Below are 25,609 nucleotides of genomic sequence, written 5' to 3' on the forward strand. Positions count from 1 at the left end.
ACTGTTCGTTATCTCCATATATTTCATTCAACAAAAAGTCATTCTTAACTCATTTCACTGTACCAGTCATGATTTAGATGCTGAATTTTCAGCCAAAGAGTGATATTAGACCAGATAAAAGTTTTTAAAGCAGATTACATTTCCGAGCAACTATAAGCCATTCGAGGATTGTATGAAAAGTTCGTGGTTGATAAATCTGGATAGGTTTCAAATACATCATCTTTTTTTAATTTTAAATACAAATCATTAAGATTTATTGTTGAAATATTTCTACCAAATTTGGATAACATATGACACTAAATAAAGAAGCGAGTTACAGAAATGATTTTAAAGCGAACAAAGGAAGATTTTTAAAATGGGTTTTATTAAATCATATTCATTATTGAATTGATTGATATATCTGTCGGCCATCAGGAGTCTTTCCAGGGCTACCTCCCATACGACTTATAATATCCCTCATCGCATTCTTCGGAGTCCTTGGGTTTTATCCTTCTGATCCTTGACCTTCTCCGTGTCTCTGGCTTTCTTCTTCTGTTGTCATTTTTTCTTCTCTGTCGACTTCTATTTCTTCTGTTTCTTCTTCTTTGGAAAATACGTTTCAACTTCTTTTTTATTTTCCGAACCTTTTTCTTTATCTTTTCTTTTATCTTTTTAATGAATTTCTTGAGGCCTCGTTTTTTCCCTCCTCCCTCTTCTCCTATTGATAATAAATAATACTTTTGAATTTTTGAAGCGTACAATAGCGTTATTCAAGAGACAATTGATATCATTTTAAAAGATTCATTGATAACATGAAGTTGTTCACGTGATCAAATCCTTTAACGCTCGAAGGCATTTTATTGCAGCCCGGAGGACCGGGCTGCTCTATACATATAAGTTTAATTGTTGGTGTATGGGGATTTTGGTGGGAGTAGTTATTCAGAATTAATGGTTTTCTAAACATTGAAAAGTTTGTAAATCAGAATGTTCTTTCCCTTTATAAATTACGAGATACATAATATATTTACTTCAATAAAGTGAATCTGTAAAAATATATATGTTTTTCATATTTAATATGTAAAGTTGCTTATCATTTACTATCGAAAAAACGACAGGTCCCTTTTTTTAGAATATCGAATTTTTATTCTCGCATAAAAACGTAATATGCAAGTTTCGTGTTTTATATTCTGAAATTGTAAATTATATTCATTCTTGAATATAGGTGATGCATGTGTCTAACTTAAATTTATATTTTATGCAGCCAACATTTACTTGAAGAATTGATCAAGTTTAAGATGGTATCGTTTTTGTTTGATTTTTATCCGACTATAAGTTTTCAAAATATTCGCGACTATCGTCTCCATCAATTAGACGCATGTCTTTTCACATATATCAAAGCGGTTTGATGATCAAGACTCATTTCCATTGTTTACTTTATATATTTCCCGGGCGAGTATTGATGGTTACATCAATGTTTTCTTGTTTTTATTTGTGATACAAAGCAAAATATGCACTGTTTAAACTTTATTTTGGAAATGCCATGTACAGTAACCTTGCATGCACGACGTCATGTGACGGACCAAAGTCTAGAACTTCCAAAAATTGATTGTCATTTAAAACTGAATGTTATTTTAATTCGCATTGTCATAAAAAGAAAGGCATCGTCAAATATTGGCAAATGTAAATATTTAAATATAACATTTACATCATTTAACCTGTCATAAATAATTGTACTATCCAACAACACGTAGAAGATATTCTAATACAAATGTAAATAATACACCTACTTTTTTGACTTTTAAGACAAAAAAAAAGGAATTATATTCTCGAGCATTGAAAATAAAGTTAAATTTTCCTTTTAACTCAACATATTAAAATAGTTATTTTCTTTCTATTATCAAGAATCAACATTTATCTCATTAGTCATATGACGTCATATTGACTTACCCATAACACAGACTTCAGCGACTCTATCTTCCAATACGCTGTAAACACAATCACAAGCATCGCCCCCACAACTCTTACATTCAAAAGCATCCCTTACTGAAATACATGAACAAATGAACAATAAAAATAAATAACAAAAAATTTAATTTTTGGTAATTTACATAATTATTAAAAAATATTGTACATACATCTTGGCGGTAATATAAAAGTTTGGAATGAGAAGACCCTTTTTAGCACGCAACACCAAAGGGTAATAGGAATATTGCTAGAATTGATTATTTATGTAAAACTCGTACGTATGTTTTGTTTTGTTTTTCTTTAAAAAAAAAGTTGAATGCAAGCTCAGATTTCTCGTTATTATAACTGCCCGAAGAATGATATTCCAGTGAATTGTGGAAATCTTCAAAATTTCAAGAAAAATCTTACCTGAACAAACCTCAGCTTCGCACTTGTTCTTGATCTGTTTGCAATCTCTATCCGATTTCATGCACGTGCACTCCGTAATAGAATCTTCAGTCTGTTTAATGACCTAAAAGTTAATTTGATACGCATCTTTAGTTATTTTCTGCCTGTTTTATTTCTTTAAGATAAACTTAACGTAGATACCACCTCAATTTTTTGGGCATTTAACATATTATTAATCATGTTAATATTAATAATATTATACATGTAAACTTCTAGAGATTTAGATCAAATCGTTTGTTAACAAACGAACAAACGATCGAAAGATGGCGCCTTTAGAAATTGAATACCTCTGATTTCTTATCACCACGAAACAATTTATATGATACTATATAATATATGTCCAATGCCTGAATATTTTTGGAAATTTTTGTTATCTCAAACATTAATAAGAAAATTCTGTAATTTATTGCCACAAACTGACGTTTTCAACACCAAAAGTGATCAAAACTAACTCGTCACATTTTGTGTCATTGGTAACACTGAGTTGACAGTGACAACTCTTTGAAAGGTCAATTTTCAGTTCATAAACAGACATGTTTGGCCATTTCATCAAAATCCAATCAATTACAATTGTTGATTTGGAAAGACATACGGAGCATATACATGTACATGTACACATTGACTTTCTATGAACTACAAGTATAATTAGCTGTAACTAAGCTTACCCCTTCATCGTGCGCTTTGGCCTGTATGATGAGGAGGCAAAGTATCCCCAGGAGACCAATAATTCGGCCGTCCATATTGTTGGAGGATTCAAGTCTTGATGATGCTAGGACTGAGTAAGAGGCTAATATATACACCGACAGGGTATGCACATCTTCCAATCAAAGCTTTACAAATCAACGATTTCTAAATCACATGCTTTCTCTTTGTGAATTTTTGTAATAATTATTATTCATTTTATGTATACAGGAACTATCTTAACAATTTTTATTTGCGGATTTTACGTTATCAAGATATCTATCAATATGTTATACGTGTATGCAGAAAATCTATGAACCACAGCGCATTCCTCTTATAAGTTTTCTTCTAAATACACTACATGTACTTTAATTAAATTTATTTTACTTTTAATATAACTCGTTAATAAAAACTTCCTTTCTTCTGATTGAATTTTTCATATTGTTGAATGTTTCTTCTTTACATCAAATTAACCTATACAAATATATGATATTTGAAAGATTCCTTCACAATAATATTTGAGTAGATAAAGTTTTTCTAGCCTGATGTTCTATATATCAAAGAAGGATTTTTTTTCTCTTTCTTGTTGTTTTGAAATTATTGCATTCCACACTAGTCGCAAGTTGGTTCAAAATCTTGAAAAAAAAAAAAAACCTGAAATAATTCGAAGATTTTCGGATTATCTTCATGTACACTGAAATGTGTTTACATTGATCTCAAGTTTTATATTCACCAGCTTTATAATCCGCTATTACTTAACTTTATCTTTCATTTGAAGTAATAATTTAAAGCTGATTTGTTTGTTTTGAATAATTGTTTAACAAAGATACATGTAGTACCCTTATGATATCTAAACCATACGATTCAACAATTTTTTACGCTGAAATTCACGAAATATAAAGAACAAAACCATACAATGTGGTAGGTGTCAGCCGACTTTTGTGATTTTCTATTAATAGTAAATCGAGAATGGTCATTCATTTCAAAGTTTTTGTTTACTATGAGCCTAACTTTGTACAAACTTGTGTAAATGGGAAAAGACGTATAATACATTTATAAAACTTGTGTGAAAGTAGGAAATTTGCACACTATTAGGCTGGTAATTAAAATATTAATCAAGGAAGTTCTAAACTCTGCACAATAAAAAAGTTCTAATCTCTAGTTTTCAAGTTACGAAAATAAACCCTGTCCAAAAAATTCCCTTTATAACATTAAAATATCTTAAATACAGAGGGCGGACCTTTTCTGATAATTGCGTTTTAAGGTCCGCCCTGTCTATTTTTCTAGTTTTCAAGCTATGAAAATAAACCCTGTCCAAAAATTTCTCTTTATGACATGAGTATATCTAAAATACAGAGGGCGGACCTTTTCTGATAACTGCGTTTTAAGGTCCGCCCTGTCTATTTTTCTAGTTTTCAAGCTACGAAAATAATTTCCCTTTATCACATAAAGATATATGAAATACAGAGGGCGGACCTTATATTATACCGCGTTTTAAGGTCCGCCCTGTCCCTTTCTTTAGTTTTCGAGCTACGAAAATAGACCCTGTCCAAAAATTTCCCTTTATAACATAAAAATATCTGAAATACAGAGGGCGGACCTTTTCTGATAACTGCGTTTTAAGGTCCGCCCTGTCTATTTTTTCTAGTTTTCAAGCTACGAAAATAAACCCTGTCCAAAAATTTCTCTTTATGACATGATTATATCTAAAATACAGAGGGCGGACCTTTGCTGATAACTGCGTTTTAAGGTCCGCCCTGTCTATTTTTCTAGTTTTCAAGCTACGAAAATAATTTCCCTTTATCACATAAAGATATATGAAATACAGAGGGCGGACCTTATATTATACCGCGTTTTAAGGTCCGTCCTGTCCCTTTCTCTAGTTTTCGAGCTAAGAAAATAAACCCTGTCCAAAAAAGTTCCTTTTAACATAAAAATATCTGAAATACAGAGGGCGGACCTTTTCTGATAATTGCGTTTTAAGGTCCGCCCTGTCTATTTTTCTAGTTTTTAAGCTACGAAAATAAACCCTGTCCAAAAATTTCTCTTTATGACATGAATATATCTAAAATACAGAGGGTGGACCTTTTCTGATAACTGCGTTTTAAGGTCCGCCCTGTCCCTTTCTCTAATTTTTTAAGCTACGGAAATAACCCTGTCCAAAAATTTCCTATATAACATTAAAATATCTGAAATACAAGGGCGGACCTTTTCTGATAACTGCGTTTTAAGGTCCGCCCTGTCTATTATTCTAGTTGTCAAGCTACGAAAATAAACCCTGTCCAAAAATTTCCCTTTATGACATGAATATATATGAAATACAGCGGGCGGACCTTTTCTGATAACTGCGTTTTAAGGTCCGCCCTGTCTCTTTCTCTAGTTTTTTAAGCTACGAAAATAAACCTGTCCAAAATTTCCCTTTAAAACATAAAAATATCTGAAATACAGAGGGCGGACCTTTTCTGATAACTGCGTTTAAGGTCCGCCCTGTCTATTTTTCTAGTTTTTAAGCTACGAAAATAAACCCTGTCCAAAAAAATCCCTTTTAACATAAAAATATCTGAAATACAGAGGGCGGACCTTTTCTGATAGTTGCGTTTTAAGGTCCGCCCTGTCTATTTTTTCTAGTTTTCAAGCTACGAAAATAAACCCTGTCCAAAAATTTCTCTTTATGACATGATTATATCTAAAATACAGAGGGCGGACCTTTGCTGATAACTGCGTTTTAAGGTCCGCCCTGTCTATTTTTCTAGTTTTCAAGCTACGAAAATAATTTCCCTTTATCACATAAAGATATATGAAATACAGAGGGCGGACCTTATATTATACCGCGTTTTAAGGTCCGTCCTGTCCCTTTCTCTAGTTTTCGAGCTAAGAAAATAAACCCTGTCCAAAAAAGTTCCTTTTAACATAAAAATATCTGAAATACAGAGGGCGGACCTTTTCTGATAATTGCGTTTTAAGGTCCGCCCTGTCTATTTTTCTAGTTTTTAAGCTACGAAAATAAACCCTGTCCAAAGCTTTTCTTTATGACATGAAGATGTCTGAAATTTCAAGGGTGGACCTTTTCTGATAACTGCGATTTTAGGTCCGCTCTGTCCCTTTCTCTATTTTTTTAAGCTACGGAAATAACCCTGTCCAAAAATTTCCTATATAACATTAAAATATCTGAAATACAAGGGCGGACCTTTTCTGATAACTGCGTTTTAAGGTCCGCCCTGTCTATTATTCTAGTTGTCAAGCTCCGAAAATAAACCCTGTCCAAAAATTTCCCTTTATGACATTAAAATATCTGAAATACAGAGGGCGGACCTTTTCTGATGACTGCGTTTTAAGGTCCGCCCTGTCTCTTTCTCTACTTTCCAAGCTACGAAAATAAACCCTGTCAAAAATTTCCCTCTATAGCATAAAATCATCTGAAATACAGAAGGCGGACCTTTTCTGATAACTGCGTTTAAGGTCCGCCCTGTCTATTTTTCTAGTTTTTAAGCTACGAAAATAAACCCTGTCCAAAAATTTCACTTTATGATATGAAGATATATGAAATACAGAAGGCGGAACTTATATTATACTGCATTTAAAAACTTTAAAGTCATATAAGGCGTTTTTTTTTTATAAGTTCAGACTAAAAATATGAAAAAGATCATTCTATTTGTTTTGGTACTTTATATACCACTGTAAAAATAGGACTGCTGCTTTTCATTTCCGGAAATCGGCATGGTATTTCCGCCTTTTCTTTATTTCATTTCCGACATTTATTTCTTTTCATTTCTGGAATTTTTGCAAGGTACCTCTCCAGCAATTTAATGTTTACCAGGTACATGTATGTAGAAATGGAATTTCGAGGAATTTATTATACACAACATTTTTAATATAAAATTTATATTATTATATACATTTATATACATTTGTACATGAAGCATTAAGTCTAGTTAACAGAGTTTAATGAGCATGCAATTTTTTCATCGCATTTAATGTTCACTAAATGTCAAAGACTGCGCCGAAGATTGATTTCCTAAACAGTCTATAATTTTTTTTAAAAATATTTCATTACCGGAAAGCACATCGTCGCAAACCACGGCCAAAATGTACGCTCCTCTCCGTAGGAGAGAGCTAATGCGGACTCCGGATCTTGGCTTGAGACGATGCGAAAAGCACTTTCTGAAAAATGTCAGAGATGAACACTTTAGAATGTCGGAAATGAAAGCTTAAAATGTCGGAAATAAAAAGTTTACAATTTCAACAAAATGAAAAATCCGAAATGGAATGCAGACTGAAACATTTAATGAAAATCAAACAATTTAAATCAATCGCGTTTCATACATGTAGATATCCGAGATTTAAAACAATGGCCGATTGTTATCGACTCGGAATTTAAATAAATATCAGACTAAATTTTAATTCAATTAGTTTGAATTGAACTAATAGAAACGTGGGGATATTTAAGTTCAATATCGGTGAAAATTTTAATTTGAACATAAAAACCAAATCTCATGTAAATCTACGCTTAATCTTGTATTTTTAATTTTTAGCTCAGATACGCCATATTTAGCTTTAATTATTCAAATAAAGATTATACATGTATGGTTATAATTATTATAAATGTCGCAGTTTTGAAGTGTACGTCTGAATATTTGGTTCCTTGGCATAATCCATTAATAAAAAAAATCAGATCTATTGATATGTAAAGCTAACACATGACCATTAGGTTCACCGACCATTCAATGACAGCGCCATCTCCCGCGGGCTCTACCTGTGGGTACCTGTCAGGTAACAAATACGTCACACACCCATTGTTTTATTAGCTATACACACCGACAGATTTCACACCTTTGATCGTACTAATTTACAAAAGGCAAATTCTAAGGAAAAACAAACACTTGCAAAATAATTGTGGCATGATTTTTAAAGAAATCATGGCCCTAAACGGCACTGCTTAAAGCACACTATACGAGTAGATTCTTGTCTAGAGATATATGTATGTTGAACAAAAAATAAAACACAACAGGGTTAATCCTTCTTTCATCATATAATATAAACAAATCATTCGGTAGCCTTAATTTCATATGTTAAAGTCAAGATTAAAACATTTTGCACCACCCGGACCTTAAAACGCAGGGGGACCTTTTCTTATACGGGCCGGACCAAATATTTTATCGTATTAGGTCCGGCCGGTGTAACGACGAAAAGTGACCCCCGTAGAATATTGACCGGAGGTCATTTTTCTACGTAGAAAATTGACCCCCTGGTCAATATTCTACGTAGAAAAATGACCCCCTTTTCTGTAGAAATCATGGCCTTGGGGTCATATTTCTCCGTGTGCATTGTAGAAAATTGACCCCGTAGAATAATGACCCCCTTTCATTTTTGATGCCAAAACAATTCATTTTAGAAGGAATATTCTTATTAGGCATATGCAAGCGGGTAATATCAAGCTGACTTATGCTTTAAAGCCATATATGGCGTAACTGATAAAAAAAATATATTTTTGAAAAATACAAAATTAAGTAAAGAAATATACTTAAGACATTCAAATTAAAACTTTTCATACAATTCTGAACACGGAGAACACTTGGTTTCAACTAAAAATAAGATTTTATCTCCTCTGTTATGTGTTATTTAAATCTTTTGTATTTTCTTCCGAGTCGGAGAAAATTCCGAGAATCCTAATTAAATCGTGATATCTTTATAACGCAATTGAGTTAGATTTTGTAATATACGGAAAAGTTCTATCTTTATATAAAGTAATGATACGAATAATGAGTTCTTATAATTTTAATCTAATAATTTTCACTGTTCATACGCCATATATGGCTTTAAAGTGTTAATTTCTGAAGGTTTTTAAGCTAAGATAACGAAATCAAAGCGATAAAATACCTTGCATTAATGATACAAATTGTTTATCTCCACTAGAGGAAAACGGTATAAAAATGTTCTAACCCAAAGGCTATAAGAGCAAAGATACGAGAATTCATAGAAACTTTTATTAAATTTTATACCAGTAATTATATACCAGTAAATAAGTTTCCACAGTTGCCATTTTAATTCTAAAAAAGGGTTATTTCCAAACTTCCGCCAGAGTTCGCTTGTACCAAACCAAATCTCAAATCTCTGTGTGCGGAGAAGCAGAGGACTATGGGTAGTATGGGTCATTTCTAGCTGACGGTATGGTGTCAGAAAGAACAGTTTCCGTTATTAATCAATAATGAATCTTTTTGATTTTACCCTGGTTACATATTTTTTCAAAAGTTTAAAGTTTTTTATCCATATTTTTAAAACGGGCACGAAAAAGTGTTCCAACATAGAAAAATCGTATATAAATATTTGATTTTCTACGAATGAAGTTTCAAACGTCTTTAAAAAAATGGGGATAATTTAATTTGTAAAAATAAGTACTAAATTAAATTGCCTCTGACCTTTATGATACAAGGAAAACAAAAAGTGGTTAGCTCAAAACCTGTAAAATGTCTTTTGTCGTTTGCTAGTGTTAACAAAATAGGGATTGTAGCATAAAACATGATTAACAAAAAAAAAAAAAAATAATAATAATAAGTTCCCACCTTTCCAAAAAAGGCACATGTAGTATCGTTTTCCCCGTTCTATCATGTACATAAAAATACATATGGTGATTTTAGGAGTTTTTTACCAATAGAAAAAAATTTAGATGATGAAAAAGTTGTTATTTCACATGATATTATACTTATGCCCGTAAACGAAATTTCCGGGGTTTTGCCCCTGTAAACGAAGTTTCTGGGGTATATAGCATTTTACCTGTCCGCTTGTCTGTTTGTATATTTTTCCGCAAAACTTGAACCTTGCCCATGCCCATGACTGGGTAAGACTACGGTTTTCATATTTCACAAGTGTATTTTTGTGACAAGACCTTTTTGTGTACAATCAATTTTGACCTTTTAATATTGACCTTGGAGTTTGACACACTTTTACACAAGGAGAATATGGAGATATTAACTAACAGTATTCAATATCAAAGTCCATAAAACAATACAAAATATAAAGGAGCAGAGCAAACACGAACCTCCGAAACATCAGAGATGGAATCAATTGCCATAGAGGAATGAACATCCCCTGCTGACCGGTCACATCTGCCATGTTCTCCTTGTCAGAATGGGAAATAACAGGAAAATCCTCCGCAAACTCGACGCACAAATAACGGACCAACAAAAAGCACGAAAAACATTAGTCAGCATTTGTTTCAATTTGATAAATTGCATTTGCTGACAATGTCATTGTGTCAACCATAGAATTAACGAAATGTTGACTTCAAATGAGACTGCCGATATTCTTGTTATTTATTTCATTTACTTCCTTGTCAATAATTTACTTCGTTTTAGAAATTGTTCATATGTAGAGCATGCTCTTGCGTATAGAATCAATCGAGATATATACACTCCGTTTGCAGGTGATGAAGGTATATCGCTGCATAACCAAGGAAATTTGACGATAGAAAAGTTTGTCATCAAATTTATCATTAAGCCTAGTTGTTAGATTACCATTAACGTCTTTTTTCAAGTAAATTTTTTTCAATTAAATATCCATGGGTGAGACAGATGTGTCAGACTCTGTGGTATCTTTCATCTCAAGCTAGCTCACAAGGATATATCGTATCGACGTAGGAATGAAAATTACCATTGTTAATTGACAATACGTCGTCGATATATATATCTAAATGTTGAGTTGAAGGCCACAGCAAGTATTCTCTTCTTTTCATGCATTAAACTTCCCACAAATTCTGTTTCAAGTGAACATAAAAAAAATATTTACTTATAACGGAGCGCAATTGGTACCCATGAGAATTCCAATTTATTGTCGGAATATCTGGTCTTCAAAAAAAAAAAACAAACAGATATTGTCGATCAGTAACTCAAGCATCTCTTTCACGTCAGCCTCAGAGTACTTGTGTGTGCAATGTGTTTCAACAAAATAATTTTGCAAATGGCCAATGACCATTGTAAATTTACAAGTTCCGTTTTATTAAAAAAGCAGCTGTCATTGAAATAAAAAAAAATCCTGGTTCACACTACTTTTTGAATAAATTGTTGAGCATTACACTAAGAGTTTTTCTTTCTCTACTGTCAAAACTTTAGTGCGGAGTACAAAAGAGATTTGAATGAACATTTACTGGAACCCGCAATGTGTCTTTGTTTCGAATCCAATATATATCGGGTAATTCAAATTTATTTTTGCTCTGTGTAATATTAAAAATATTTAAAACTGACCTAAAATTTTGTAGAATTTCTTCCTTAGAAAGGGAAGTATGAGTATAAAAAGGATTACCACTTGTAGAATTAAATCTTAAAAGTTCTTCTAAAATACAATTAATGAGACTTACAAAGGAAGACAATGTTGTTACCTGCTTTGCCGACAAGGACCAGTACGTACTGATCATATTATCTATCTATTTTTTTTCACTTCTGGATTATTGAACACAGAATGAATGAGGGTTTTCATATTACCCCTCAGTCTTTGAATACGCGGCGTTAACATGGATCTGATACATTTAATCCATTGTGGAAAAAATCAACAATTCCACACTTTAACATTAACTTTTGGACGGTATGTGCTAGAATTTATTTTGAAGTAAGGGCATGAAAACTAAGAGTTCATTAATTTGCAAACGTTACCAGTGTCTATAAAATCCCAGAAGAAAGTGGATGTAACAGCAACCATTGGTCACGTATCTGTGAGCTAGAAAGTGTTGAAAAGAGATTTTTAAGTTTTTATTATATTTAAGGTTGAACTATTTTTCACTCAGGTGTAAATTTTTTGCCAGTTTTGGAGAAATTTGTAATATCATCATAAGAACTTCTTGATGTGTATTGTATTTCCTGTATATAAAGTAAAAAGTATAGTAATATATAAGGTAGTTAAAAAGTATGTATTTTAAAGCAGAATAAATGCATACAGATGTATATGTAAGTTTAAAGGTAAGAGCCAATGGAACTGAATTTATATAGTAAAACAATGTTGCTATCGATGTTCGGAGGTCCGTGTTTGCTCTGCTCCTATTTTGTATTGTTTTATGGACTTTGATATTGAATACTGTTGAGTGTTCGGTATCTCCATATCCCTTTTTCTTGCTTCTGTGCTATTTTTTTTCTTGCAAGAAGTTTCAAAGATTATAGTAATTAGAAACGTATCATGCCATTTTCGGAAACCTTTGAATGAAAAAAAAACCAAAATATATAATCATAAATTATGTTCTCGATGAATAAATATTCATTGGGATTCTGCAAGCAAAAAATATACCCATACCAGATACATGAATTGGTTGTGATGCTACGTTTAAGATATGCAATTGAATATAAGTTTGGAAAGGATAAGATTGCATAAAAAAATCCCCCCTACTTGGATTTGAAAGTATGAAAAAATCAGGAGACACATATACAAGGTTTTATTGTATAAAATTTAGGGGGGTCATATTTCTATGAGGGTCAGTTTTCAACGTGTGTGAAGTCGTAGAATTAATGGTTTGGAATGTTTTTCTACAGTCGAAAAATGACCCTACTTGTCGTAGAATATTGACCGGGGGGTCATTTTTCTATGTAGAAAAATGACCCCCCGGTCAATATTCTACGGGGGTCACTTTTCGTCGTTACACCGGACCTTTAAACGAGGCGGACCAAATATTATGCGACACCGGGAAACGTGATTTCTAATATTACCCAGTTCTTTATTTTGGCACAACCAGGGAACGAATGAGAACAATTCATTTGAATACAGGGACAAAGTGAAGTTAAAATCAATATTTGTTTTATTTCATTAAAAGTGCATGGACGCAGATTTGAAGTTAATATTTTCTGTATAATATCACGACTTCTATATTTTAATAGCATTTCATACAAAAATATATTTTAAAAAATCATTTCATCTTAAAGTTATTGAAACTTCATTTTTTTTGTTAGTGTTTGATTGACATATCCCTGCACTCTCACAGATTCTACTTTTATTCTTAATACTTAAAGACCCAATTTTTTTACCGTACGGTTACCTGAGGAGGGGGAGTGGTCGAAGTAACAGTGGTGCTTTTTACCTGGAGACCCCCAATACCCAAGATGTCAAAAATCTGTGTATACATAGCATTACACAGGAAGTCTGTGTTTGTAATCACGGTCAACATTACGTGTTTTGTGTCTGGTTTTGAGTGAAACTACGTAAAATAATTATTTTAATATGAAATTTATTTGTAAACTAAACGCATTCATCGTAATCATGGTAATGTTTGAAGGGGAAAAAAAATAATAAGATACATGTATACATATCGTTTTAGGAAATGTTTTCCTTACATAAAAGAAAAAATCATGAGTAAAAACTACAAATCAATAAAATTTATCTTTTTTAATCTTCAGTGAAAGAAGTCACTTGGTTTAAAAAGTCTGAATATTGAAATAAAAAATAATTAATCCACCTATCCGTCGTGCATGTGAACATGCATTTACCGCGATCGAAATGTTTTTTTTTTTTTCTGGCCAACAATGTTGTCCAAAATATTCTATAATTTTGATTCTTCGTGTTTTAACAAAGTTTTATTGCTGGAAAGATTTCTTTTTAGAATTGATCACTATTAATTATCTTCACATTTTCATTACGTATATATACAGACTCTAGAGGAAATTCGAGCATTAATTCTGACATCAATTTCTGTACAACATCGTGCGGATTGTAGCCATAGTACAAAATAAAACATCTTTTAAAAACTATGATATGCCGTTTATTAGTGCTGAATATTTTTCTTATATCCCATTTCTTAAAAAATAATTTAAATCGTCGGACTTCCAATTACGGCAAATAGAGCCTATTTCTGTAGACGCGGTCTTTTTTCTACAGATACGTGGACGATATAACACTTACAAGTAACAAACAGCAGTGAAGATAAAAAAGAAATAGTTATTCGAAATAATTATGTCAATGTTTTAATAATCTACTTTCAATTTTTGTTTGAAATAAAATTCAAACATATTGGAGTTTTCTAACCCCGTGTATACTATGCGGGTACATGAAAGCGTTAGACGCGTGACCAGGTAATTGTTTTCAAAACATGCAAACTCAGAGTATCAGGAAGCACAGGTAGCTGACCTGTCAATCAAATCAGAAGCTATTGTTTTTTTAATGATTGACAGGCGGTAAATTACTGATCTTGAATCAGGTAGATTTTTGGGGCGTTAACATAAAATTGGGTGTTTAAACACCCAATTTTATGTTAACGCCCCCAAAATCTACCTGACTCAAGATCAATCATTTACCGCCTGTCAATCATTAAAAAAAACAATAGCTTCTGATTTGATTGACAGGTCAGCTACCTGTGCTTCCTGATAATCCGAGTTTGCATGTTTTGAAAACAATTCCCTGGTCACGCGTCTAACGCTTTCATGTACCCGCATAGTATACACGGGGTTAGAAAACTCCAATATGTTTGAATTTTATTTCAAACAAAAATTGAAAGTAGATTATTAAAACATTGACATAATTATTTCGAATAACTATTTCTTTTTTATCTTCACTGCTGTTTGTTACTTGTAAGTGTTATATCGTCCACGTATCTGTAGAAAAAAGACCGCGTCTACAGAAATAGGCTCTATTTGCCGTAATTGGAAGTCCGACGATTTAAATTATTTTTTAAGAAATGGGATATAAGAAAAATATTCAGCACTAATAAACGGCATATCATAGTTTTTAAAAGATGTTTTATTTTGTACTATGGCTACAATCCGCACGATGTTGTACAGAAATTGATGTCAGAATTAATGCTCGAATTTCCTCTAGAGTCTGTATATATACGTAATGAAAATGTGAAGATAATTAATAGTGATCAATTCTAAAAAGAAATCTTTCCAGCAATAAAACTTTGTTAAAACACGAAGAATCAAAATTATAGAATATTTTGGACAACATTGTTGGCCAGAAAAAAAAAAAAACATTTCGATCGCGGTAAATGCATGTTCACATGCAAGACGGATAGGTGGATTAATTATTTTTTATTTCAATATTCAGACTTTTTTAATCAAGTGATTTCTTTCACTGAAGATTAAAAAAGATAAATTTTATTGATTTGTAGTTTTTACTCATGATTTTTTCTTTTATGTAAGGAAAACATTTCCTAAAACGATATGTATACATGTATCTTATTATTTTTTTTCCCCTTCAACATTACCATGATTACGATGAATGCGTTTAGTTTACAAATAAATTTCATATTAAAATAATTATTTTACGTAGTTTCACTCAAAACCAGACACAAAACACGTAATGTTGACCGTGATTACAAACACAGACTTCCTGTGTAATGCTATGTATACACAGATTTTTGACATCTTGGGTATTGGGGGTCTCCAGGTAAAAAGCACCACTGTTACTTCGACCACTCCCCCTCCTCAGGTAACCGTACGGTAAAAAAATTGGGTCTTTAAGTAAAGTGGCAATCTTGTTGTGTATTAATGAAAAATATTAAAACTTTAATCCAGAAAAATATTTACAGTTGTATATTCAGAGTAGGAATGTTAGAAAGCAAAACCCTTTCACAAGTATCATCATTCCGCGGTAAGTGTTGTGTACAGAGTTTAGCAAATTGATCACACTCGTGAAACGTAAACAGTTTTTTGTAAACAGGGCACGAGCTCTGTTATTGTTGATGTTTTCGATTCACTGGGTGCGTTCAATTGTTAAAGTCTGCTCACCACAACTGCACGGACTGACAATATACTGTGTGTATGTTTTGCTTTCGAACATTTTTACTCTGAATTTTCTGGATTTTTAATATTTTTCATTTATACACAACAAGATTGCCACTTTTCCAAAGTATTAAGAATAAAATTAAAAATTGTGAAAGTGCAAGGATGTGTCAATCAAACCCGTCTAAAAATTTGAAGTTTTAACAACTATTAGATTAAATAAGATTTTTAATAAATTTTTGTGTGAAATGATATTAAAATATAAAAGTCTTATAAATTAATATTATAAGAAGATATTAACTTCAAATCTAAGTCCATGCATCTTTAATATCTTGGCAGATTCAGGGGGAAATATATATATTTATATGACACATTGTAATATCATTGGCATTTAGAGAGTGATTCTACAGTCTAGAGAATTTTAGGAGAAAGTCCTAAACTTTAACTAATTCTTCTCTTTTTAATGGATTTTCATCTTTACCTTCTTTCTACCCGTCCAAGTTTAAAAGAGATTTTTATGCCTTTGTACACAAAACCCATCGTCCTGATTACGATACACCTTAATTAATAGACAAATATAAACAACAACTGTTTATTTGCCGAGTGTTCGGCACATTAAAGCGAAGGCTAGGGGTGTTTCGGATGAGACTCTAAACCGACATCCCTTGATAAATTTAGATCTCTCAAGCTATACGACCCTTTTCGGCAATAATGTTTTAAATTTGAAGCTTTTCATCGGCATATGGTGGCATCTTATATAATTTTAAAAAACCTTGCAAGGGACTCAAATCTACAATCAGTCCTGCAATAGGCCTTGAATAGTGCTTAACTTTATGCGGCCAATGTTAAACTTTAAAATATACGGTGATGCATGTTTCCAGTGACACAGTCACGAGTATCTACTTAGATAAACATCGTGTTGTAAAGTACTTCTTACTAATCTGACTCACATTTATTTTTCTAATATATTTTATTACTGTTTATGTCATGCAATACCTTTCCTACTAAGATTTAAACACAAGATTCCAACGTTATTTAGTTTGTTTTTTCTTCCAATCACATTTTGAATCTTTCAAATGAATGACAATTTTATTGATAACTTGTCAAACTTCATTAATTCTACCCTAGATTTAAGAGCCCCCATCATACATGTAGGGTATAAGCATTTTCAATCCTAAAATAATATTAAAATATGGGATCAACGTCACAAATCTAACGAATATAGCAATATTTATCCTATATACTTAATCTGGAACTCTATGGGGTTGAATACTAGATTCAATCTTATTGTTATTCTGCCATTATTTACACATTGAATTGTCGATGGAATTTTTTATTTCTCGATCATGACCGGTAGGCAGGGGATGTTCACTCTGACATGGTACCCGATCCCACCTCTGATGTTTGAGAGGTCCGATGCGCCTGATCTCATCTTTGATGTTTTGGAGGTCCGTGTTAGCTCTGCTCCTATTTTGTATTGTTTTGTCAACAGGGGGTCAAGTATGTGATGTCAAATAGGTGCTCTGGCATAGATTTGAATTTAAAATTTTCTCCAATTTCCTGTATGAACCATATGGAGATAACGAACAGTATTCAAGATCAAAAGTCCATAAAACAATACAAAATAGGAGCAGAGCAAACACAGACCTCCTAAACATCAGAGGTTGGATCAGGTGCCATGGAGGAGTGAACATCCCCTACCGACCAGTCACACCCACCGTGTGCTCCTTGTCATGATCGGGAAATAACGGAAAACCCATCGTCAAATTGTATTTGCTGACAAGGTCATTGTATCGACCATAGAACTTACGAAATGATGACTTTAAACGAGACTGCTGATATTCTTGTTTCATCAACTTGTTTGTCAATAATTTATCTCGTTTTAGAAATTGTTCATATGTAGAGCATGCTCTTGCGTATCGACTCAACTGAGATAATATATTAACTCCATATGCAGGTGATGAAGGTATATTGCTGCATAAATAAGGGAATTAAGTTGACGAAAGAAATGTTAAAGTTATCACGTTTATCATAAAGCTTGGTTGTTTGATTACCATTAACGTCTTTTTCAATTAAAATATAAAAGTATGAAGTTAAACAGATGCGCAAGACTCTGTGGTTTCTTCTATTTCAAGCTCCCTAGGATATATGGATCGACATAGGAATGGAATAAAATAACCATTGTTAATTGACAGTTGTCGTTGACTGCGAAACAGTGATTTACACTCCAATTGCATTCACAAAACCACACTACCCAACAAATATCATAAGGAAAGCTAGTTTCAATAAGTGCAGGCACAATGTCGCCTGCGACAATACGTATATACATATTTAATTTTTGACGACAATATGAGAATGTGTATTGGAATTAAATTTGCATTTACCCGACAATGTACAGAAAATTACAATTTGTACTGCCGCAAACCCTACTTGGCGTGACAAAATGCAGTGAGGGTAAGCACACAGTGTCGTCCTTGACATAATATTTAAGCAGGCATTTTCCCTTATTTCAAATATTTTCGGTCGTCGGCACATTATGTGTAAACGAATGACAATATTTGCAGTAAGGGTTTTTTTGCATATTGTCGCCGATGAAAATATAAAAAAATGTCGATAGGTACAGTAACACCTGATTGTGTATCTAAATTAAAACCTGTTAAAAAGAATGGAGAAAACTGAGTTGAAAGCGACTTTATTATTTAACCACGGACGATAGGAGACCAAATTCACCATTTTGACCACCCTTGCCATACCGGAAACTCCTCATCGCAATCTTTACTTGGAGGTTTGAGTCTCCTTCCATATTTTGATCTCCGTCTTTTTCTACCCTTTCTCCGTCTTCCATATTTCGGTCTTCTTACCCTTGGTTTTCTTATTCTCGGCCTCATTCTCAGTTTTGGTTTTTTTGGTCTCGGTATTTTAATCATTGGTTTCTTTCCTCCTTTACGGTTTCTTCTAATTCGACTCCCCTTTCGACTTCTCTGTCTTCTATTTCTTCTTGATTTTCTAAAAAAGCGTCGCAGCTTTTTTTTTATTTTCTTTACCTTTTGTTTCACCTTCGTTTGAAATTTCTTTATTTTGTCCTTGATCTTTTTGACGACTTTCTTTAGGCCTCGTTTCCTCTCGGGTCCTTCTCCCTCTAGCAAGACATACAATATTGAATTAATATGGCTTACAAGGTTTTGTCTGACAAATAGTATTTACCTGAACATCACATAATTAATGACATATCAGAAATGAAACTTTAGCATTATTGCTTTTATTTTATGCACATATTGTATTCTTCCATCTTTAAACACCCAATTTTATGTTAACGTCCCCAAAATCTACCTGATTCAAGATCAATAATTTGCCGCCTGTCAATACTTCGACCACCTCCCCTCCTCGAGTTACCGTACGGTAAAAAAATTGGGTCTTTCACACAGACTTCAGCGACTCTATCTTCAAACACGTTGTAAACACAATCGCAATCATTGCCACTGCAGCTTTGACATTCAAAAGATTCCCTTACTGTAAATAAATAAACAAATAGATAAAAATAAATGTATATTGATTTATTGTATGTTGCTTTACGTCCCATAAACGATTTTTTTTCAATCATATAGAGGCTTCACCACAAACTAGTGAAGGGTTTGCAAATTTAAACCTTAAGTCAGCATTCAGGGTAATTGTGAGGAATCTATATTTTGACAACGCCTGCCATGGCATTGCACATCAGTCCTTAGTTATCACCCGAAGGATAACTTTCACTTCAAAGTGTCGAGCGCATGGTGAAGGAACACTTACTGCGTATTTCTTATTGACCTAGGATTGTCGCGACAGGGGGTTCGAAACCACAGCCTTCCGATCACGAAGCGAGTGCTTTACACACGTGAAACGTGAAAAAAAAACAATGAAATTTTTTTTTAAAAAGAGAATGAGATAATATACTATATAGCAACTATTCCTAACAATTAATGGAAAAAAGACAAACGGGATAAATTTAGCATTTCCATTGAATTTTCCATGTTATTTCCCGATCATGACAAGGATCACACGGCGGGTGTGGCCGGTTGGCGGGGGATGTTCACTCCTCCATGGTACCTGATTCCACCTCTGATGTTTGCTCCGCCCCTATTTTGTAATGTTTAATGGATTTTTGGGCTCGAAAACTGTTCGTTATCTTCACATATTTCATCGTAAACCTTTCCACACTTATGTGGTAAGATTCCACTTTTAACTGCAAATGGTGTGCATGGCTATTGACAAATAAGATGATGTTAGAGGGATTTCAAACATCCCTTTTTAAGTCAACATTACGAAAATTCTGTGGTTCTTTTACATAAAACATTCTTACCCGAGCAAACTTCATCTTCACACTTGTCCTTGGTCATTTTACACGCCCCCTCCGATTTTATGCAAATGCAGTCCTTGGGGGAATTTTGAGTCTGTCCTATTTCCTGAAAATTAATATGGATTTTTTTAAGTTTCACAATGTTTTTTTCAGTGAACCAAGTTGCCTGCCTCATGCGTTCTTTAAGAAAACATCTCTTGTTTAACATTAAACTAGCTATATAGATATATAACTATTTCAGTTTTTCATGTGAATATGGTTGACAATGAAAACTGTTCTCTTCAAGACAAATACTATCGACAACCGGCTACATGGTAACTAATCTAGAGTATTTATTAGGGATTGTATTGTCTCAATTTATTAATTTACTAAACGATGGTTAATTCATGAAAATAACTTAAGCCTTGAAATTACGTACATTAATAGCAAGGTTATAAATTTTGGAGTAAATATTCATAAATTTATTTCTCATACGTGCTCATAAGGCATGATGATTTCTTCTCGTTTTCGTGCATGTATAAAATAATTTGACTGAGACTATGTATAAGATGAAGTATTCTGCATAAAGACCCGAGAGAATAAAGAATATAAGCACTGACATCCTACCACTTCTCTATATAATTCTTAACTTACCCCATCACTGTGCGCTTTCGCCTGTATGGCGAGAAGGCAAAGTATTCCCAGGAGACCAATGACTCGGCCGTCCATCTTGATGGAAGATCCAAGTCGTGATGATGCTAGGACTGAGAAAGTGGGGGATATATACCGTTACAAGGGATCTAGATCTTCCAATCAAAGCTTTACAAATCAACAATCTCTTAATCTTTTGCTTTCTCTTAACGATTTTTTATTCATAATTAATAATCCTATTTTTATGTGGGAAGTGAAACATTTTTTATTGGTGAATTTTACATAGATCCCTATCAATTATTCAGAGCGTGTGACTGTTCTTTTAAATTTATATAAGCTTATCCTGATTTTATCTTGAAAGGTCGACCTTAATTAAGCCATGGCACTATTCAATGCATCTCTTCCTCGATCCGTTTTAATATATGATCAGTACATAGGGTTCACGGCGGTTGTGACTGGTCAACAGGGGATGCTCACTTCTCATATACACCTGATCCCGTATCTAGAGTTTTCAGGGGTTCGCGTTTAACACCCTTTTAACATGTCTGTAGTGTTTATATATTTTTTAAATCGATCACAGTTTGTTATTTTCACATTTTACGTTTTATTTGTGTCTCTTCAAATAAATAAATCTAATTAAACCATCATGATATTCTTAAATTTTATTTTTCAATAGACATGAGGGATACTGAATACACTCATTGTGAAATGTATAATTTTTGGATGATTATTTAAACGTTCTCATTTTGAAAAAAAAAAACGCTATATGCTGAAATAATCTTTGCTTAATTGATTCAAGATATATTTCGCAAAAAGTAATACATTTTGTAAAGTTTGGCAAAGTATTTAGAAAATATAAAGATAACAACGGTAAAGATAATAAACAGTGCTAGATCTCATAAAAATTTGAAATCTGTAAATAGGGCGTAAAAAGGACCTCTGAAAATTCAAAAGTGGAATCAGCTCCTTACTCAGTGACTCTCTTACTGTTTGAGGCGGGAGGGGGGGGGGGGGCAAACAATACAAATCAATCAACAGGTCATATAACACGTAATTTCCAGAGGTAGTACACGGTGTCTAGAAGGAGCTATCATCCCTTTTTGACAGGTCAGAGTGATTTTAAATATTTTGATGACCAATCAAATGATGTAAAATTTCCTATTTAAATTAAAAAGAGTTGTCTGTAAATTTATGCAGCAAGATATCCTTATTACTTGATTTATTGTTTAATTTTAATTGCAAGAGCATGAAATATATGTAGACAATGGACAGTATTTAAGCTAAAAGTCCATTAAAACAATGCACACAGAACCAGAGAAATCATGGACCTCTTAAACTTCAGAGGTATGATCAGCGCAATGGAGCAGTGGACATCCCTTGTCGAACAGTTACCTTGTGCTTCTTGTCATGATCAGGAAATAACGGGAAAATCCGTCGACAATTCAGTGTGTGAACAATGGTCTTGTGATAAGCATGAAAAACAAGTCAGCATTTGATCTACTAGTAATAATAAATTGTATTTTCTGACAAGATTTAGTATCGACCTTTTAACTTACAAAATGATGGATTTACTTTGACTCCTTGCTTCATATACTTATTTGTAAGTAACTTACCTCGTTTTAGATATTGTTCATACGTAGAGCAATTCTTGCATAGAGAATCACAAGAGAAATATAAGCCCAATATGCAGGTGAAAAGGGTATAGTGCTGCATAAGTAAGAGAAGTTGACGATTGAAAAGTGAAAGTAATCACGTTTATCATAAACCTTTGTTATTAGATAACCATTAACAACCTTTTCTAGTAAATTAACACAATATGAAACAGATGAGTCAAACTTTGTGGTATGTTTAATTTTCAAGCGCACTGAAACATATCATGTCGACGTATTAATTGAACAATTATTGTTAATTGATAAGTCGTCGTTCGCAAGTATTATCTTCTGTTCATATATATAAGATTTTGAATAAATTTTGCTTCACGTGAATACATAAAAAGGTCTGCTTATAAGAGGGCCAATAAGTACCCTTGAAAATTCCAATATACACATGTATTGTCAGAAGAACGGCACATACAATACAGTGTTCTTTCAGTTGCCCTTCAGTCACATTTCAGGTACCATTCAGTCACCATTCAGGGGACACATTTCCGTCAACTTTCAGTGACCTTTCCGTTAACTTTCAGTGGCTTTTCCGTCGTATTTCAGTGACCTTTCCGCCACCTTTCAGTTGTCAATTTTGCGATTTCTTCATTGGCTTACTAGTCCTTAAACTGGTAATCACGGTTTGAGGTTTAATTGTCTTTAAAGTGTTTACTAAATTTCTAAACTGTGATTATAGGTACAAAATATGTCTAAATAATTATAATTATAATTTTTTTTTTTTCAAATGATACTAATTCAAAGTTTGATTTTTTTTTTTTGAAATTTTCTTACTAGTATTTGATTTAAAAAACAAAAAAAATTCTTCAAGTGATAAAAAATATTGATCCGATAGTCGAATCAAAATTTAATTAAATGTTGTATAAGTTTTGTCTTAAGTTATTTTTTTCTTTCTGTAAATCTCTAAATCGGTGATAAATATTCAATCTAATGAGCTATTAAATGCATAAACAATCAGTTAATCTGAAAAAAATTGTAGGTTTTAGTCAAAGTGTTCTTTAATATAAACAAGAAAATAAAATGTTATTTTTAAAACTTGTATTTACAGCTAAAATATACTAGTAGAATTCATTATTCTTATATGTCGATCTATCACATCCTATCGTGCTTATATATTTTTCATGGAATTATCTATTATTGAACAATTAGAGAAGATCATTAATTATTTGCACCTTTTCTGGAAGAACCTTAAAATTATAAATTTTGTCAAAACCGCAGGATATTTTAGCTTTTGAAAGACATCGTTTTAAAATCATTTTACATGAATTATATGTGCTCTGGTGGTAGAAACTTAATTATATAGATTTAAACTTTTTAAATGAAATTGTTTTAGAATTATTTTACTAATTTTCTAGATAGATAATTTAAAACGATCTCAAATCTTTGACACAGGAACAGGTGCCCGTCGCTGATAATTGTCATCATCCCGATAAGAGATGTGTAATTAATCAGCCTGTCCCCAAAATCCGCGCAATTAACATAGAATATACAAAATATATACACATCGCGCTCCTCGATACAACCGGTGAACCAAGTGTCCCATCGATTTCTACAAATTGATTGAATTTAATTCATCAGTAATTAAGAAGAAGTAGCGTAATTAATTAAGGTCGCACACTCTGAAGCTTGAGACCAGAGTTCGATTCTGCACATTGGCACAATCTTTCTTGCATCAATTTTTTATCCTTTTTTTTTCGAAATTAGGTAAAGAAAATGGGCGCTTTAGAGGGGACTCGGCAGGAATAGTGGGTCATAAAAAGAATTTTGAAAACTATCATTGATTTAAACTTTTTTTCCTAAACCTAGGTATTGACTCTGTTGTAGGTGAATGTAAAATGGGCAAATTTTCGGTTGAATATGCTTGATTTTATTTGAATTTGGGCCTGAAGATGGCTGTACGAATCAAATGAAGCAAAAAAAAAACAACAAAAAAACGACTCTTTTATAGCAGTTTTTCTTGAATTTTGTTGTTTCTGGGTCTTCTCTCCATGAATTTTAAATGCGTTATCAGTGTATTTTTAACCGTAAAATTTATTCCAGATGTTTAAAAAATGGAGAGACGCCCCAGAAATCTAAAAATCTAAACTTTTCCCATTTATTTTCTGGCAGAAAATTGACAAAGTCCAATTGTATAGGGCTATGGCTTTGAATAAGATTTAAATACCTAACATATATAGTGTCCTGGTAGCGACATTGGTTTGCCGCTGGATTCGAGCCACGTCGTAGCAGCATTTTAGGTTCGATTTTGTAATTTTTTTTTCTTTTTGCTTGAAAATTTTGATTTGGTAGCAAAAAATTGCTCCTTGAATAAAGTTGCAAAGTATGTTTAAAATTTAGATTAATTAACATTGTTTTATTTTTCAGTGCGTTCACATTTTGTCATTTATAGTGCTAACGTTCCCAAATAGAAATAAACATACATGTGTATATGAATTTGTAACTTCAAAGTTACAAGTGATGAAAAAATATTGCATATATTGAAAATAAAATAAAAAAACAAACAACTTCGATCTTTCTGTTACATTTAATATTTTCAGTGAATTTGAAAACTGCGCACAAAAATTATTTAGTGTTACTCTCCTATTACATTTTATTAAATGTATCCAGCATAGATAATTTATCGTTCATGATATCTTTTAGTTAAAAAAAATATCCACAAATAAACATAGGACAGAAATCCATTTCCATTAAGGTTCTAGGTTCATTGTATAAGACAAGTAAAGAACATAGTGCTTAGACATTTAAATCTGAATTGTTTCGTGTCAATGATTCCTTGCCTATCTAGTGTGCCCACTTTTTTAATGCTATTATACCAGGAAAAAGTGAAATAAAAATTTTATGTTAAAAAATAAGCGATTATTCAATAAAAAGATGCAAGTGAATGATAACTTAAAGGTCACTGAAATGTATGCCATTCAGTAGACTGAATGGTAAATGAATGATCACGGAAAAGTCACGGGAAAGGTACTTTTCAGTGGCCTTTCAGTGACCATTCAGTGGGCATTCAGTTACCATTCCGTCGACTGAATAGTCTTATTTCATCCTGTGATAAATATAGCCAATCTTAAAATTCAACTTTAGAGTACTGGTACTTGTGTTTACAATCAGAATGTTTTATCAAAATAATTTTGCAAATGACCAATAACGATGATATAGGCTTGAAAATTCTTACGTTCTATGTTATTGATTTTTGCAAAATTTTATGATTTCAAATTTTCCAAAAGTTATTT

The 25,609-nt window shown here is 32.6% G+C and overlaps 1 protein-coding gene across 2 annotated transcripts; it reads right to left on the reverse strand.

Moving 5' to 3' along the window:
• Nucleotides 1-352: 352 nt before the first annotated feature.
• Nucleotides 353-20,892, reverse strand: LOC134229797 (uncharacterized). 2 transcript variants are annotated; one of them, XM_062711585.1, is made up of 4 exons: nt 3,057-3,265; nt 2,353-2,455; nt 1,927-2,022; nt 353-697 (listed from the first exon to the last, which is right to left on the reverse strand). In XM_062711585.1, exons 1-4 carry the CDS (start codon nt 3,129-3,131, stop codon nt 429-431), a joined length of 543 nt encoding a protein of 180 aa, XP_062567569.1. In that variant the 5' UTR covers nt 3,132-3,265; the 3' UTR covers nt 353-428. The 2 variants fall into 2 exon arrangements, with proteins under 2 accessions (XP_062567569.1, XP_062567568.1); XM_062711584.1 differs by lacking the exon at nt 3,057-3,265 and adding an exon at nt 20,725-20,892 and having other exon boundaries at nt 354-697.
• Between the last annotated feature and the right edge of the window lie 4,717 nt (nt 20,893-25,609).

The sequence above is a fragment of the Saccostrea cucullata genome, unplaced genomic scaffold, assembly GCF_032062105.1.
Source record: "Saccostrea cucullata isolate Sc308-1 unplaced genomic scaffold, CSIRO_AGI_Scuc_v1 ctg114, whole genome shotgun sequence".
NCBI lineage: Eukaryota > Metazoa > Mollusca > Bivalvia > Ostreida > Ostreidae > Saccostrea > Saccostrea cuccullata.